At 43.0% G+C, this 18,482-nt stretch overlaps 1 protein-coding gene across 1 annotated transcript; it reads right to left on the bottom strand.

Moving 5' to 3' along the window:
- Window positions 1-851: 851 nt before the first annotated feature.
- Window positions 852-6,630, bottom strand: LOC129812799 (proteasome subunit alpha type-3). Its single transcript, XM_055864675.1, has 10 exons — window positions 6,494-6,630; window positions 5,614-5,696; window positions 5,352-5,475; window positions 4,804-4,905; window positions 2,837-2,983; window positions 2,396-2,461; window positions 2,257-2,303; window positions 2,072-2,139; window positions 1,345-1,409; window positions 852-1,068 (listed from the first exon to the last, which is right to left on the bottom strand). The coding sequence occupies exons 1-10, from the start codon at window positions 6,512-6,514 to the stop codon at window positions 1,024-1,026; spliced, it is 768 nt and encodes a 255-aa protein (XP_055720650.1). The 5' UTR covers window positions 6,515-6,630; the 3' UTR covers window positions 852-1,023.
- Between the last annotated feature and the right edge of the window lie 11,852 nt (window positions 6,631-18,482).

Here is an 18,482-nt window from a genome sequence, read left to right as displayed (position 1 = left end):
AGCAAGGTAGTCATTTGCTGGGGAGAGGATGCGAGTTACGAGTTAAATATAAAGTATCGATTCGTTTTAAATTGAGGCCAATTGCGCCTTGTTCGCGTTTGTAGGACGTCAGAGCAGGCAAGTTGGTTACGTAACCGGAAGAAAGCATGTGCACGTAAAAGCCATTGAAATGATTGCTGTCAAATCTTGCTTACTACTTACCTAAAGCCAGACAATGAACGTATATAGCCGTGTTGAGGGGTGTAACTGAACACTGGCTACTCTTCTGGCTGAGTATCCTGACGTGAAATTCCAAGCCTAAATCTACTAGGTTGACATCAGCGCCACAACAAGATAATCTGTCTCAGACAGGCAGAAGGACATGTCTTTATCAAATGTACAGATGAGGAGCTAATCAATCCCTTAGATTCAAGACACTGGTCAACATTGCTCAATCTAATATTTATATATTCCTTACTTGCATTCTTTTAGATGTGTATTGTTAGATACTACTGCACTGTTGGAGCTAGGAACACAAGTATTTAGTTACACATATTTAGCAGATGTTATTGTGGGTTATGTGATGAATAAAATTTGATTTAAATTGTATCCAAGCAGGGATAGAATCAGATGAGGCTGGCATGGAGTTGGAGGTCAATGTGGAGACTTTTGCCCTTCGGGTCACTGACTCATACCTGAAACATATCACACTGCACTGAAATAGTCTTGGTCTTCTTCCACAACTGGCACCACCAGAAGGATCAAGTGACCGTCCTTGAGATATGTGCTAAATACACACAATTACAAAATCAAATGACAGAGGCAAACCCTTGACAGCATTTAGTGTCTCACAAAAAAAAGGCCAAAGATGCTTTTAGTATAAACAGTGCTTATCTTCAACTTTTATTTCAAGGCTGAAATTCATCAAACCCAAAAAGGAAAGAAATGACATGAATGGTCCATTAATTACAAAACAACTTGTGCCTCTTGGAGAGCCGTCCTGTCAGTAGGTGTGTGACGGGTGGAGAAATCACAGAAATGAGTTTACATGTTGTCTTCATCAGAGTCATCTTCCTCCTCCAAGGAATCCTATGGTGGAAGCATAAGGCATTGCGAATCAGCAAGACAGATATAATGGAAGTGGTTCAGTGAACCATTCTCACATGATGGGTAACCTTGCCTGGGACCTGAAGACTTGAGTTGGCTCCCTGGGCTAAAACTTGGGCTTTAGCTCAGCAAGCTAACTCAGTCGTGTGGCGCACAGGAGACTCGAGTTCAAACCACAGACGTATTTTTGGTTAGAATACAGTGTCACAGAAATGCCATGGAAAATAAAAATGAATGAATGGTAGTCGTGGTACATACCTTAGCGTACTTCTCTGCCTCCTCCCTGACGTCTTTTGGAACCAGCTCATGTTTTCCATTTGTCACTGGTGAAGGGACATGTCATAAGTTTCACTGCTCAGTTCAAGCAGAACATCCAGCTGCGATCAATTTGACTAGACCAGGTGATAGCTAGATTGAGTATCTAACAGAATCATAACCCCTTATAGCACATGCTTGCCATACATCACTTTGTTATTTTATTTAACTAGGCAAGTCGGTTAAGAACAATTTCTTATTTACAATGACGGCCTACCCCGACCAAACCCGGACAACGCCCTATGGACTCCCAATCACGGACAGTTGTGAAACAGCCTGGAACCGAACCAGGGTCTGTAGTGATGCCTCTAGCACGGAGATGCAGTGCCTTAGACCGCCGCGCCGCTCGGGAGCCCCATAGGGTGGCACACAATTGGCCCAGCGTCGTTAGGGTTTGACCGGGGTAGACCGTCATTGTAAATAAGAATTTGTTCTTAACTGACTTGCCTAGTTATGAGCTGGGTTAACTGTCAGATTTAAAATGTGTGACACTGCTCACAACCAGAGACAAGTTTGTTACAAAAACACTATGGCTGTTAACCCGGTACACTAGTGGTGGCTTAGACCAGGGCACAAAACTCTGCCTTTGTTACATTTGTCATGTACAGATGTACAAAGGGAGACAATACCACACTTAAAAATACATGTGTATAAGGGAAAGTGGCATTACCTTCTCCAACCCAGCTTAGTTCCAACTCAAACGATTTGTCTTTCACTTCATCATGTACAATGTAGATTCTACAAAACATACAACAGTACATGTTAGTAGCAACTTAATACGCAGTGCCTTGATTGGAGGCTATTCATGAGCGTGAACAACAGTGTGGGTTTGTGTTCCTTTAATAAAACACTTACATTTTGGCCACCTCTTTTACCAACTCCCTGCAGGTCATGTCTTTCATCTGTTGATAGCAATAGCATACAAAATCAAAGTCAAACAATTAAGCAAGATCTTCCCTTGTCTTAAGAAACTCGGCTCAAGTAATATTCTTACCTGAAGCTTTTCAATTTCTGTCTTGGCGGCTTGCTTGGCTTTTCCAATAGCACATCCCCAGTAACCCTTGATAAAATAATTAATAAGTGGTCATCTAATATTTTAACAGCATTGCCTAATGTTACAAACTTCAGGTCATAATTTAAGGTTGAATAATAAGATAGATGTTGTATATGTTGGCAATCAATCAACATTCCCAATCAATCAAACATTGCATAGGTTCAAACACCTTAAAAAAAAGGGCCATTTTCCATGACCCAGATTAAAACTAGTCCAGGACTAAACCACATGCTCAAGGTAAAATCCCCACAGAGAATGCCTCATTCCTGGATGAGTCTTAATCTTGGTCCGGGAAACCGTCCCTAAACGTGTAGTGTGAAAACAGTAAATGAATGACAAACAGCACTTGTTTGGGGATAAACCCCCCCAAAAATAACTCACATATGAGATTCCAGAGGGGTCAACCATGTACAGCTGAGGACCATCATCTTGATCGTAAGAGCCCAAAATGAAGCTACATCCAAACGGCCGCACCGCACTGTATAACGTGTAGGCATGGACGTACATGGCCACTCTCTCTGAGAGATGCTGTAAAGAGAGATTATACAGTTGAAGTCAGAAGTTTACATACACCTTAGCCAAATACATTTAAACTCAGTTTTTCACAATTCTTGACATTTAATCCTAGTAAATGTTCCCTGTCTTAGGTCTGTTAGGATCACCACTATTTTAAGAATGTGAAATGTCAGAATAATAGTAGAGAGAATGATTTATTTCAGCATTTATTTATTTCATCACATTCCCAGGGGGTCAGAAGTTTACATACACTCAATTAGTATTTGGTAGCATTGCCTTTAAATTGTTTAACTTGGGTCAAAGTTTCAGGTAGCCTTCCACAAGCTTCCCACAATAAGTTGGGTGAATTTTGTCCCATTCCTCCTGACAGAGCTGGTGTAACTGAGTCAGGTTTGTAGGCCTCCTTGCTCGCACACACTTTTTCAGTTCTGCCCACACATTTTCTATAGGATTGAGGTCAGGGCTTTGTGATGACCACTCCAATACCTTGACTTTGTCCTTAAGCCATTTTGCAAGTATGCTTGGGGTCATTGTCCATTTGGAAGACCCATTTGCGACCAAGCTTTAACTTCCTGACTGATGTCTTGAGATGTTGCTTCAATATGTCCACATCATTTTCCTCATGATGCCATCTATTTTGTGAAGTGCACCAGTCCCTCCTGCAGCCAAGCACCCCCACAACATGATGCTGTCACCCCCGTGATTCACAGTTGGGACGGTGTTCTTCAGCTTGCAAGCATCCCCCTTTTTCATCCAAACATAACGATGGTCATTATGACCAAACAGTTCTATTTTTGTTTCATCAGACCATAGGACATTTCTCCAAAAAGTACAATATTTGTCCTCATATGCAATTGCAAACCGTGGTCTGGCTTTTTTTTTTTTTTATAGACGTTTTAGAGCAGTGGCTTCTTCCTTGTTGAGCGGCCTTTCAGGTTATGTCAACATTGGACTCGTTTTACTCACTAGGTCCTTTGCCGTTGTTCTCGGATTGTTTTGCACTTTTCGCACCAAAGTACGTTCATCTCTAGGAGACAGAATGTGTCTCCGTCCTGAGCGGTATGACGGCTGCGTGGTCCCATGGTGTTTATACTTGTGTACTATTGTTTGTACAGATGAACGTGGTACCTTCAGGCGTTTGGAAATTGCTCCTAAGGATGAACCAGACTTGTGGATGGCGACAATTTTTTTTTAGAGGACTTGGCTGATTTCTTTTGATTTTCCCATGATGTCAAGCAAAGAGGCACTGAGTTTGAAGGTAAGCCTTGAAATACATCCACGGGTACACCTCCAATTGACTCAAATAATGTCAATTAGCCTATCAGCTTCTAAAGCCATGACATCCTTTTCTGGAATTTTCCAAGCTGTTTAAAGGCACAGTCAACTTAGTGTATGTAAACTTCTGACCCACTGGAATTGTGATACAGTGAATTATAAGTGAAATCATCTGTCTGTAACAATTGTTGTAAAAATGACTTGTGTCATGCACAAAGTAGATGTCCTAACCGACTTGCCAAAACTATAGTTTGTTAACAAGAAATTTGTGGAGTGGTTGAAAAACAAGTTAATGACTCCAACCTAAGTCTATGTAAACTTCAACTTCACCTGTATGCATTTTATCTCAAATCAAGGAATATGTCAATTGTCCATAGGACTTGGGGACAAGGCAAATCAATTCAGAATATGTTGACAAAACATGTTAATACAGTCACAGTAATCCAGTTGAATCAGGTGTGGTAGTAACAGAACAGACCAAATACATGGAACTGACAGGGTACACAAGGAGGAGTTTGAGAGAAAACACTGATCAAGAGTATCAGAGTTCTTTTTACCTTCAGTGGGATATTGTGTCCATAGTTGGATCTGAAGTTGGAGGCCTCCTCTCTGGCCACCTCAGACAGGGATCGAGCATCAGCCAGTAGTCCAGCCACTGCCTATCGGTAAAAAAGTTAAAAGGTAGATTCAGCAATGCACAAAGTAAACAGCAGAGAAAGGACGACATTGCAAATACTCTGAGTGTTACGGGCCAAGATCCACTAACTAGCGATGATTTGCCCAGCCACGCTAGCTTCGTCCAGAGTGGCTCGCCATGTTGGTGCTAGCAAGCCGACAGCATGCTAGGTATCAACAGCCAATCCAGTAGGGTTTGGAAGCTATCGTGAGCTAGCTAGCTAACCTGTAACTATGTATTTGAAATAAACAGCATATAAAGTACAATGGGTAAATCTCTTGATGTTTAATAAACATTTGCAGACAAAATAGCTTACATTTTAATCCTTTGATTGTAAGATTGGGGTTTTTCTCCATGTGGTTGCGTGCACATCAGTTTTGTTGGTAAACACACATATACTGGGCATGTGGTCTGTGGATGAATACATACCATCCCTACGTGACGGTCGACATTGAAGATACGCTTGTTTGAGCCTTGTTCGTAAAGTTTGGAGAGAACCAATTTCTCGACACCAAACACAACCCCATCCTTGCATCGTATCCCAATTGCTGTGCTGTAAGGAGAAAGAACAAAAAACAACAAATTGAGACACTTGAGTACAAAAAAGTGATTTGTGCATATTCCTGTCACTTTCCATCATGTGGGTAGTACTGCATTCAAAAACACATTAAAATATGGAAAGATCACATACCTGCTGTTTTCTACTGCCTTCATGGCATATTCCACCTGGAACACCCTTCCATCAGGGGAAAAGGTGGAGGCAGACAAATCATACTAGAAAGGGAGATTTGGGTGTTATACTTTGATGACCACTGCTGTTGATATAACATACATGTTTCATTGACAGGAACTGCCAGGCTTCAAACTTTTACATCAATCTCACCAATACTCATTGGTGTCACTTTTCACAGTAATGGCTAGCAAAATCACGTTAGTAACTGTTAGATTCACAATAGAGGAATCCCCTCAAAGGCTCCGTGTAATCTAGGCTCCTAGGGACATCCATACATTGAAATTTAAAAAGATTAAGGTTAGGGACGTCCCAAAGATACCGGATAGCACCGCGCCATTTGAAAGTGCATGTGTGAGTGTCAATCTAGCTAATTAAAGGCTTCCAACAGTGTCTAACTTGTAAACATAATGTGATATCAAACATTTGTTGATAGATTGGATATCGGTAGCTCTCCTACACCAAATCAGTTGAATTGGTTTCAATTTCGATTTAGCTTAGCCAGCATTGCTACTGTAGCTAACTAGCCTGTAGTGCAAGTGACTCAGCACAGCAGGCATGACAACATGGCTTAGTATCAAACTAACAGTAGTACTGCAAGGCAAGAACAGCTAGGTAACAGTACCCAGTGTAAAATGTACTTCACCACTATATACGATTATAGATCTTACACGAATGACGTGATTAAATGTAGTATTAGCTAGTTATCTACTGAAACCTAAAACTAGCACAGAGCAGTCACAGCTAGCAAGTTGGCTAACTTTGTTGCTAGCCTGGCTAACGTGAGCCGAGGCTAACAAGTTACCAAACATTTTATTTGTTAGCATAAAAAAAAACTTACCCCAGTTCCAATTGAACTCATTGTGGTAAAAACTCTTCAAAAATCCTTTATAACAACTCTGTCTGATGTGTTTCAGCACATCCCAGTCACTCTCCAACCAACAAGAAAATGGCTTTATGTTCAACACAACAGCAGCCGCATTGAACATGCTTCAATATCGCCACCTACTGTGGTGGAGTGTAATATCATAACGGTAAACATTTAAATAAAGTGCACTGCACACTCGTCAGAAACTGAATCTTAAATATTTAATATCTACAGGAAGAATGTATACATCAGGCGTACTAATAAAAAATATATGCTGGTAAACACAGTGCAGCAATTTACTATCAATCCTGGCTACATTTCCACCTGCAAATTGCCGTAATTAATAACATCAACACTAGAAAGTTCCCCCCTACCATTTGTGACTACCCAAATATTTATGTATTTAATTATTAACGTCCTCTTCTCAACCTTCGTGGGAGAAGTATCTGGCTGGAGGTTTATGAACGATTTAGTTTAGCTAATCATCGACTGCTCCCTGGTGGACAAAAGATGATCAACACCATAATTCCAAATGGAATCAGAACTTCCTCAATTCCACAGAAAGGACTGTATTAAAGCGGTGTGCTTATTAGTTACTTGAAGAATTCATGAGATAAACCTGTCTCAGGTTACATTTATGATTCGGTGTTAAGTGCTTCAAAAAGGTAACGCTATATTGGCATGTGAAAATAAACGGTATATGGTTAAATGGCTACGCTACTTTAGCTTTGCTCGCTAACATTATATACCTAACGTTAGAAAAATCTATATACAGTGTGTGGAAATGTAGGGAGGTAGGCAATAAATAGGCCCTAGAGGCGAAAATAATTACAATTTAGCATTAATACTGGAGTGATAGATGTGCAAGTAGAGATACTGGGGTGCAAAAGAGTAAGAGGGTAAGTAATAATATGGGGATGAGGTAGTTGGGTGTGCTATTTACAGATTTGCTGTGTACAGGTACAGTGATCGGTAAGCTGATGCTTAAAGTTAGAGGGAGATATAAGTCTCCAGTTTCGGTGACTTTTGCAATTCGTTCCAGCCATTGGCAGCAGAGAACTAGAAGGAAAGGCGGCTAAAGGAAGTGTTGGCTTTGGGGATGACCAGTGCAATATACCTGCTGGAGCGTGTGCTACGGGTGGGTGTTGCTATGGTAACCAGTGAGCTGAGATAAGGCGGAGCTTTACCTAGCAAAAACTTCAAATCAAAGTTTATAGGTCACATGCGCCGAATACAACAGGTAATAATACAACCTTACATTGAAATGCTTACTTACAGGCTCTAACCAATGGTGCGAGAGAAAAAAAGGTGTGTGTGTAAGTAAAGAAATAAAAACAACAATAAAAATACATTTGAAAAAGAGTATCAAGGCTATATACAGACACCTGTTAGTCAGGCTTATTGAGGTAGTATGTACATGTAGGTATCGTTAAAGTGACTATGCATATATGATGAACAGAGAGTAGCAGAAGCGTAAAAAGAGGGGTTGGCGGGTGGTGGGACACAATGCAGATAGCCCGGTTAGCCAATGTGCGGGAGCACTGGTTGGTCGGGCCAATTTAGGTAGTATGTACATGAATGTATAGTTAAAGTGACTATGCATATAAGATAAACAGAGAGTAGCAGCAGCGTAAAAGAGGGGTTGGGGGGGCACATAATGCAAATAGTCCGGGTAACCATTTGGTTACCTGTTCAGGAGTCTTATGGCTTAGGGGTAAAAATTGTTGAGAATCCTTTTGTCCTAGACTTGGCACTCCGGTACCGCTTGCCATGCGGTAGTAGAGTGAACAGTCCATGACTGGGGTGGCTGGGGTCTGACAATTTTTAGAGCCTTCCTCTGACACCGCCTGGTGTAGAGGTCCTGGATGGCAGGCAGCTTTGCCCCTGTGATGTACTGGGCCTTACGCACAACCCTCTGAAGTGCCTTGCGGTCGGAGGCCGAGCAATTGCCGTACCAGGCAGTGATGCAACCAGTCAGGATGCTTTTGATGTTGCAGCTGTAGAACCTTTTGAGGATCTCGGAACCCATGCCAAATCTTTTTAGTTTCCTGAGGGGGAATAGGCTTTGTCGTGCCCTCTTCATGACTGTCTTGGTGTGTTTGGACCAATATATGACCTGGAGCCAGTGGGTTTGGCGACGGATATGTAGTGAGGGCCAGCCAACGAGAGCATACAGGTCGCAGTGGTGGGTAGTATATGGGGCTTTGGTGACAAAACGGATGGCACTGTGATAGACTACATCCAATTTGCTGAGTAGAGTGTTGGGCAATTTTGTAAATGACATCGCCAAAGTCAAGGATTGGTAGGATAGTCAGTTTTACGAGATTATGTTTGGCGGCATGAGTGAAGGAGGCTTTGTTGTGAAATAGGAAACCGATTCTAGATTTAATTTTGGATTGGAGATGCTTAATGTGAGTCTGGAAGGAGAGTTTACAGTCTAACCAGACACCCAGGTATTTGTAGTTGTCCACATATTCTAGGTCAGAACCGTCCAGAGTAGTGATGCTAGTCGGGCGGGAGGGTGCGGGCAGCAATCGGTTAAAGAGAATGCACTTAGTTTTACTAGCATTTAAAAGCAGTTGGAGGCCACTGGAATGAGTGTTGCTGTGCGTTTTGCTGCCAACTTTACTTTGCTAGCTGACAACTTTACGTTTTTTTTTTTTTTTCTTTTTAATTACCATTTATATTTTTAGTTTTTCCATCGCAACTTTTTTCCCTCATTCAACTTTTTCACTCCGGACGCTTTATCTGGACATGGTTCGTCAGCACCTTCAACAGCCGAAGCTAAGTAGTAACATTAACATGATGTCTTCTAATTGCAGTCGCTGTACTCATAATATACAGGAGAACGATCGCCTTACGGCGAGGATAGCTGTGCTGCAAGCCCAGCTTCAGACGCAATCGTTAGGCAAGGGTAATTTCAGTGTAGGAAAGGAAGAAACAGCGTCTGTGCCACCAGTAAGTACAGATAGTAACATTAGTATAAACCCCCCGCACAGTCCCCGCAGCCGGACAACTTTCTCATGGCTTCTGGAGGGAAATGCTGTAGGAATGCTCAACTGGTGTTGCTCATTCAGCTGACAGAAACTTTCAACCGGTTCTCCCCATTATGTAACGAGTCGGAGTCTGAGGCTGAGTCTTCTCTTGTCTCTACTCCTCCCGCTACGGGGTCTGAGACGCCGAAGGCTCCAACCATTAGCTCTGACAAATTGAAAACCCTAGTCATTGGCGACTCCATTACCCGCAGTATTAGACTTAAAATGAATCACCCAGCGATAATACACTGTTTACCAGGGGGCAGGGCTACCGACGTTAAGGCTAATCGAAAGATGGTGCTGGCTAAAGCTAAATCTGGCGAGTGTAGAGAGTATAGAGATATTGTTATCCACGTCGGCACCAACGATGTTAGGATGAAACAGTCAGAGGTCACCAAGTGCAACATAGCTTCAGCGTGTAAATCAGCTAGAAAGATGTGTCGGCATCGATTAATTGTCTCTGGCCCCCTCCCAGTTAGGGGGAGTGACGAGCTCTACAGCAGAGTCTCAGCACTCAATCATTGGTTGAAAACTGTTTTCTGCCCCTCCCAAAAGATAGAATTTGTAGATAATTGGCCCTCTTTCTGGGACTCACCCACAAACAGGACCAAGCCTGACCTGCTGAGGAGTGACGGACTCCATCCTAGCTGGAGGGGTGCTCTCATCTTATCTACCAACATAGATAGGGCTCTAACTCCTCTAGCCCCACAATGAAATTGGGTGCAGGCCAGGCAGCAGGCTGTTAGCCAACCTGCCAGCTTAGTGGAGTCTGCCAATAGCACAGTCAGTGTAGTCAGCTCAGCCATACCCATTGAGACTGTGTCTGTGCCTCGACCTAGGTTGGGCAAAACTAAACATGGCGGTGTTTGCCTTAGCAATCTTATTAGGATAAAGACCTCCTCCATTCCTGCCATTATTGAAAGAGATCGTGATACCTCACATCTAAAAATAGGGTTACTTAATGTTAGATCCCTCACTTCAAAGGCAGTCATAGTCAATGAACTAATCACTGATCATAATCTTGATGTGATTGGCCTGACTGAAACATGGCTTAAGCCTGATGAATTTACTGTGTTAAATGAGGCCTCACCTCCTGGTTACACTAGTGACCATATACCCCGTGCATCCCGCAAAGGCGGAGGTGTTGCTAACATTTACGATAGCAAATTTCAATTTACAAAAAAAAAAAATGACGTTTTCGTCTTTTGAGCTTCTAGTCATGAAATCTATGCAGTCTACTCAATCACTTTTTATAGCTACTGTTTACAGGCCTCCTGGGCCATATACAGCGTTCCTCTCTGAGTTTCCTGAATTCCTATCAGACCTTGTAGTCATAGCAGATCATATTCTAATTTTTGGTGATTTTAATATTCATATGGAAAAGTCCACAGACCCACTCCAAAAGTCTTTCGGAGCCATCATCGAATCAGTGGGTTTTGTCCAACATGTCTCTGGACCTATTCACTGCCACAGTCATACTCTGGACCTAGTTTTGTCCCATGGAATAAATGTTGTAGATCTTAATGTTTTTCCACATAATCCTGGACTATCGGACCACCATTTTATTACGTTTGCAATCGCAACAAATAATCTGCTCAGACCCCAACCAAGGAGCATCAAAAGTAGTGCTATAAATTCTCAGACAACACAAAAATTCCTTGATGCCCTTCCAGACTCCTTCTGCCTACCCAAGGACGTCAGAGGACAAAAATCAGTTAACCACCTAACTGAGGAACTCAATTTAACCTTGCGCAATACCCTAGATGCAGTTGCACCCCTAAAAACGAAAAACATTTGTCATAAGAAACTAGCTCCCTGGTATACAGAAAATACCCGAGCTTTGAAGCAAGCTTCCAGGAAATTGGAACGGAAATGGCGCCACACCAAACTGGAAGTCTTCCGACTAGCTTGGAAAGACAGTACCGTGCAGTACCGAAGAGCCCTCACTGCTGCTCGATCATCCTACTTTTCCAACTTAATCGAGGAAAATAAGAACAATCCAAAATTTATTTTTGATACTGTTGCAAAGCTAACTAAAAAGCAGCATTCCCCAAGAGAGGATGGCTTTCACTTCAGCAGTAATAAATTCATGAACTTCTTTGAGGAAAAGATCATGACCATTAGAAAGCAAATTACGGACTCCTCTTTGAATCTGCGTATTCCTCCAGGGCTTAGCTGTCCTGGATCTGCACAGCTCTGCCAGGGCCTGGGATCGGGAGAGACACTTAAGTGTTTTAGTACTATATCTCTTGACACAATGATGAAAATGATCATGGCCTCTAAACCTTCAAGCTGCATACTGGATCCTATTGCTACTAAACTACTGAAAGAGCTGCTTCCTGTGCTTGGCCCTCCTATGTTGAACATAATAAACAGCTCTCTATCCACCAGATGTGTACCAAACTCACTAAAAGTGGCAGTGATAAAGCCTCTCTTGAAAAAGCCAAACCTTGACCCGGAAAATATAAAAAACTATCGGCCTATATCGAATCTTCCATTCCTCTCAAAAAATTTAGAAAAAGCTGTTGCGCAGCAACTCACTGCCTTTCTGAAGACAAACAATGTATACGAAATGCTTCAGTCTGGTTTTAGACCCCATCATAGCGCTGAGACTGCACTTGTGAAGGTGGTAAATGACCTTTTAATGGCGTCAGACCGAGGCTCTGCATCTGTCCTCGTGCTACTAGACCTTAGTGCTGCCTTTGACACCATCGATCACCACATTCTTTTGGAGAGACTGGAAACCCAAATTGGTCTACACGGACCAGTTCTGGCCTGGTTTAGATCTTACCTGTCGGAAAGATATCAGTTTGTCTCTGTGAATGGTTTGTCCTCTGACAAATCAACTGTACATTTCGGTGTTCCTCAAGGTTCCGTTTTAGGACCACTATTATTTTCACTATATATTTTACCTCTTGGGGATGTTATTCGAAAACATAATGTTAACTTTCACTGCTTTGCGGATGACACACAGCTGTACATTTCAATGAAACATGGTGAAGCCCCAAAATTGCCCTCTCTAGAAGCCTGTGTTTCAGACATAAGGAAGTGGATGGCTGAAAACTTTCTACTTTTAAACTCGGACAAAACAGAGATGCTTGTTCTAGGTCCCAAGAAACAAAGAGATCTTCTGTTAAATCTGACAATTCATCTTGATGGTTGTAAAGTCGTCTCAAATAAAACTGTGAAGGACCTCGGCGTTACTCTTGACCCTGATCTCTCTTTTGACGAACATATCAAGACTGTTTCAAGGACAGCTTTTTTCCATCTACGTAACATTGCAAAAATCAGAAATTTTCTGTCCAAAAATGATGCAGAAAAATTAATCCATGCATTTGTTACTTCTAGCTTAGACTACTGCAATGCTCTACTTTCCGGCTACCCGGATAAAGCACTAAATAAACTTCAGTTAGTGCTAAATACAGCTGCTAGAATCCTGACTAGAACCAAGAAATTTGATCATATTACTCCAGTGCTAGCTTCCCTACACTGGCTTCCTGTTAAGGCAAGGGCTGATTTCAACGTTTTACTGTTAACCTATAAAGCGTTACATGGGCTTGCTCCTACCTATCTTTCAGAGTTGGTCCTGCCGTACATACCAATACGTACGCTACGGTCACAAGACGCAGGCCTCCTAATTGTCCCTAGAATTTCTAAGCAAACAGCGGGAGGCAGGGCTTTCTCCTATAGATCTCCATTTTTATGGAACAGTCTGCCTACCCATGTGAGAGACGCAGACTCTGTCTCAACCTTTAAGTCTTTACTGAAGACGTATCTCTTCAGTAGGTCATATGATTGAGTGTAGTCTGGCCCAGGAGTGTGAAGGTGAACGGAAAGGCTCTGGAGCAACGAACCGCCCTTGCTGTCTCTGCCTGGCCGGTTCCCCTCTCTCCACTGGGATTCTCTGCCTCTAACCCTATTACAGGGGCTGAGTCACTTGCTTACTGGTGCTCTTTCATGCCGTCCCTAGGAGGGGTGCGTCACTTGAGTGGGTTGAGTTACTGACGTGATCTTCCTGTCTGGGTTGGCGCCCCCCCTTGGTTTGTGCTGTGGTGGAGATCTTTGTTAGCTATACTCGGCCTTGTCTCAGGATTGTAAGTTGGTGGTTGAAGATATCCCTCTAGTGGTGCGGGGGCTGTGCTTTGGCAAAGTGGGTGGGGTTATATCCTTCTTGTTTGGCCCTGTCCGGGGGTATCTTCGGATGGGGCCACAGTGTCTCCTGACCGCTCCTGTCTCAGCCTCCAGTATTTATGCTGCAGTAGTTTGTGCCGGGGGGCTAGGGTCAGTTGGTTATACCTGGAGTACTTCTCCTGTCTTATCCAGTGTCCTGTGTGAATTTAAGTATGCTCTCTCTAATTCTCTCGTTCTCTCTTTCTTTCTCTCTCTCTGAGAACCTGAGCCCTTATACCATACGTCAGGACTAGCGGGCATGATTACTCCTTGCTGTCCCCAGTCCGCCTGACCTTGCTGCTATTCCAGTTTCAACTGTTCTGCCTGCGGTTACGGAACCCCTACCTGTCCCAGACTTGCTGTTTTCAACTCTTAATGATCGGCTATGAAAAGCCAACTGAGATTTATTCCTGATTATTATTTGACCATGCTTGTCATTTATGAACATTTTGAAAATCTTGGCTCTCTCTAATTTTCTCCTTCTCTCTTTCTTTCTCTCGGAGGACCTGAGCCCTAGGACCATACGTCGGGACTACCGGGCGTGGTGACTCCTTGCTGTCCCCAGTCCGCCTGGCCTTGCTGCTATTCCAGTTTCAACTGTTCTGCCTGCGGTTATGGAACCGCCACCTGTCCCAGACCTGTTGTTTTTCAACTCTTAATGATCGGCTGTGAAAAGCCAATTGAAAATTATTCATGATTATTATTTGACCATGCTGGTCATTTATGAACATTTTTGAACATCTTGGCATAGTTCTGTTATAATCTCCACCCGGCACAGCCAGAAGAGGACTGGCCACCCCTTATAGCCTGGTTCCTCTCTAGGTTTCTTCCTAGGTTTTGGCCTTTCTAGGGAGTTTTTCCTAGCCACCGTGCTTCTACACCTGCATTACTAGCTGTTTGGGGTTTTAGGCTGGGTTTCTGTACAGCACTTCGAGATATTAGCTGATGTACGAAGGGTTATATAAAATAAACTTGATTGATTGATTGATTGTATGGTGTTGAAGCTCATTTGTAGGTTTGTTAGCACAGTGTCCAAAGAAGGGCCAGATGTATACAGAATGGTGTTGTCTGCGTAGAGGTGGATCAGAGAATCACCAGCAGCAAGAGCGACATCATTGATGTATACAGAGAAGAGAGTCGGGAATTGAACCCTGTGGCACCCCCATAGAGACTGCCAGAGGTCCGGACAACAGGCCCTCCGATTTGACACACTGAACTCTATCTGAGAAGTAGTTGGTGAACCAGGCGAGGCAGTCATTTGAGAAGCCAAGGCTATTGTCTGCTGATAAGAATGCGGTGATTGACAGAGTCGAAGGCCTTGGCCAGGTCGATGAAGACTGCTGCACAGTACTGTCTTTTATCGATGGCGGTTATGATATCGTTTAGGACCTTGAGCATGGCTGAGGTGCACTCATGACCTGCTCGGAAACCAGATTGCATAGTGGAGAAGATGCGGTGGGATTCGAAATGGTCGGTGATCTATTTATTAACTTGGCTTTCAACTATTTTAGAAAGGCATGGCAGGATGGATATAGGTCTATAACAGTTTGGGTCTAGAGTGTCTCCCCCTTTGAAGAGGGGGATGACCGCGGCAGCTTTCTTATCTTTGGGGATCTCAGATGATACGAAAGAGAGGTTGAATAGGCTAGTAATAGGGGTTGCAACAATTTCGGCTGATAATTTTAGAGAGGGTCCAGATTGTCTAGCCCATCTGATTTGTAAGGATGCAGATTTTACAGTTCTTTCAGAACATCAGCTGTCTGGGTTTGGGTGAAGGAGAAACGGGAGGGTTGGGCAAGTTCCTGCAGGGGGTGCTGAGATGTTAGCCGGGGTAGGGTTAGCCAGGTGGAGAGCATGGCCAGCCGTGGAAAAATGCTTATTGAAATGGTCGATTATTGTAGATTTAATCGGTGTTGACAGTTTTTCCTATCCTCAGTGCAGTGGGCAGCTGGGAGGAGGTGCTCTTATTCTCCATGGACTTTAGAGTGTCCCAAAATCTTTTGGAATTGGAGCTCCAGGAAGCAAATTTCTGTTAGCTTTCCTAAGGCTAGCTTTTTCAAACTGACTGAGTATATTGGTTCCTGACTTCCCTGAAAAGTTGCATATCGCGGGGTCTATTCGATGCTAAAGCATGACACCAAAGGATGTTTTTGTGCTGGTCAAGAGCAGTCAAGTCTGGGGTGAACTAAGGGCAATATCTGTTCTTAGTTCAAAAAAAAATTGGGAATGGGGCATGCTTATTTAAGATGGTGAGGAAAGCATTTTTGAATAGCAACCAGGCATCCTCTACTGACGGGATAAGGTCAATATCCTTCCAGGATACCTGGGCCAGGTCGATTAGAAAGGCCTGCTCGCCAACTACTCCAATCTGAATTTGATGAGCTTTCTACCAGGCAAGCTGAACAGTTACTCTTGCGAGCTCGGTACAGAGTGTATGAACAAGGCAACAAGGCCAGTAAACTCCTTGCACATCAGATCCGTAAATCTGAGGCCTCACGTTTAATCCCACAAATAAGGACCCTGTCTGGTGGGTTATACATAAAGAGATCAATGATCAATTCAAACAATTTTGAATAGCAACCAGGCATCCTCTACTGACGGGATAAGGTCAATATCCTTCCAGGATACCTGGGCCAGGTCGATTAGAAAGGCCTGCTCGCCAACTACTCCAATCTGAATTTGATGAGCTTTCTACCAGGCAAGCTGAACAGTTACTCTTGCGAGCTCGGTACAGAGTGTATGAACAAGGCGACAAGGCCAGTAAACTCCTTGCACATCAGATCCGTAAATCTGAGGCCTCACGTTTAATCCCACAAATAAGGACCCTGTCTGGTGGGTTATACATAAAGAGATCAATGATCAATTCAAACAATTTTACTCTGCGCTATACACCTCTGAATCCCCTCAAGACCCTTTGCTGATTAATTCCTTCTTTAATGGCTTGAATATGCCTTCAATTGATACAGACTCCCATGACTGTCTAGAAGAAGAATTTACAACCGAGGAGATTGCAACAGCAGTGTCCGCAATGAAAAGTGCTCTGGACGGTTTTCCAATCAAATTTTTCAGGGCGTTTTCTGGTCTGCTTTGCCCATTCTTGTCTCGATTATTTGTAGAGTGCCTTAATACTTCAAAGCTACCGCCTAGTCTTTATCAGACTTCAATTTCATTATTATTAAAGAAAAACAAAGACCCCCTGGAATGTGGATCCTATCGCCCAATCTCGCTTTTAAACTGTGATTACAAAATCGTAGCCAAGCTTTTAGCCATCCGTATGGAAGGCTCGCTGCACCAAGTAATACACTCTGACCAGACTGGCTTTGTGAGAAATAGGCATTTGTTTTTCAGTATTAGGCGCCTTATGGATATACTGTACTCCCCAGCGTCGGGGGACCCGGAGGTGGTGGTCTCACTTGATGCGGAAAAAGCTTTTGACCGCGTTGAGTGGGATTACCTAACAGTTGCCCTTTATAGATTTGGCTTTGGCCCCAAATTCATTGCGTGGATAAAGATTCTTTATTTTTCCCCCATGGCTTCGGTACGGACTAACAACTTGTCCTCTGACTATTTTCCCTTGAACCGCAGATCCAGAGAGGGTTGTCCACTCTCCCCCTTGTTGTTTGCTTTGGCAATCGAGCCTCTCGCCATTGCACTACGCTCTAATGATGCCATTCAAGGAATAATCAGGACGGGCTTAGAGCAGAAAGTCTCGCTATATGCTGACGACCTCCTTTTGTGTATCTCTAACCCTGATACCTCATTGCCATGTGCCTTATCTGTTCTTAAAAAGTTTGGATCAATCTCAGGGTACAAGGTGAATCTAGGCAAGAGTGAGCTTTTTCCTGTAAATAAGGCTGCTTTAAAGTACACTTTTACAACTTTTCAGTTTAGGATTGTCCAGGATCAATTCACCTACTTGGGAGTTAAAGTGACATGGAAATATTCAAATTTGTTTCAGGAAAACTTTGTTGCTCCAGCAGACAGTTTGAAACAATATTTTATTTTTTGGAATTCGCTACCTCTTTCTCTTATCGGAAGGATTAATGTCATTAAAATGAATGTGTTGCCCAAATTTTTATATTTATTTCAATGTTAACCCATCTTTATTCCAAAATATTTTTTTAATTCACTGGATCAAACATTCATGCATTTTATTTGGGATGGCAAGGTACCACGGATTGGTAGAAAACATTTACAGAAGCCTAAGGCATTGGGGGGTTTAGCTCTACCAAATTTTCAGATATACTATTGGGCTGCAAATTTCAGAGCCCTTCTGTACTGGCTGCAGACTGATCCTACTGGCCCTAGACCACTCTGGGTCCAGATAGAGTCTGATTCGTGTAAATCTGCTGCACTTTCTTCTGTGTTGTGCTCGTCTCTCCCAGTGTCCCTAGGCAAAAGGTTTGTCAACCCAATTGTAAAGCAGTCTCTTAAAATTTGGAATCAGTTCCGTTTACCCTTTAGCCTCTGAGGCTTTTCTCTATCAGGCCCAATTAATCAGAACATTTTATTTCCTCCATCTTTGAATGATGGGGCTTTTGCTATCTGGCACTCACTAGGCCTCTCCTCACCAGCCCAATTATTCTTTGATGATACATTTGCGTCTTTTGCTCAGCTACAGGAAAAGTTCAACCTCCTCCAATCCCACTTTTTCCACTATCTCCAGACTAGGAACTTTGTCAGAACTAACACACCTGCATTTCCCCATAGGCCTGCGAATACAGCTATAGAGAGCATCTTTGAGCTGAACAAGCTTC

The sequence above is a fragment of the Salvelinus fontinalis genome, chromosome 16 (assembly GCF_029448725.1).
Source record: "Salvelinus fontinalis isolate EN_2023a chromosome 16, ASM2944872v1, whole genome shotgun sequence".
Taxonomy (NCBI): Eukaryota; Metazoa; Chordata; class Actinopteri; order Salmoniformes; family Salmonidae; genus Salvelinus; species Salvelinus fontinalis.
The sequence above is the reverse complement of the archived record's forward strand: the minus strand, read 5'-3'. Positions and strand labels throughout refer to the sequence as shown.

Coding starts and splice junctions, on each gene's coding strand:
- LOC129812799 (XM_055864675.1), bottom strand. CDS start 6,514: ATGAGTTCAATTGGAACTGGG. Junction 2,140..2,256: donor GTAAAAGAGGTGGCCAAAAT/GTAAGTGTTTTA, acceptor TATGTTTTGTAG/AATCTACATTGTACATGATG. Junction 1,410..2,071: donor ACTAAGCTGGGTTGGAGAAG/GTAATGCCACTT, acceptor TCCCTTCACCAG/TGACAAATGGAAAACATGAG.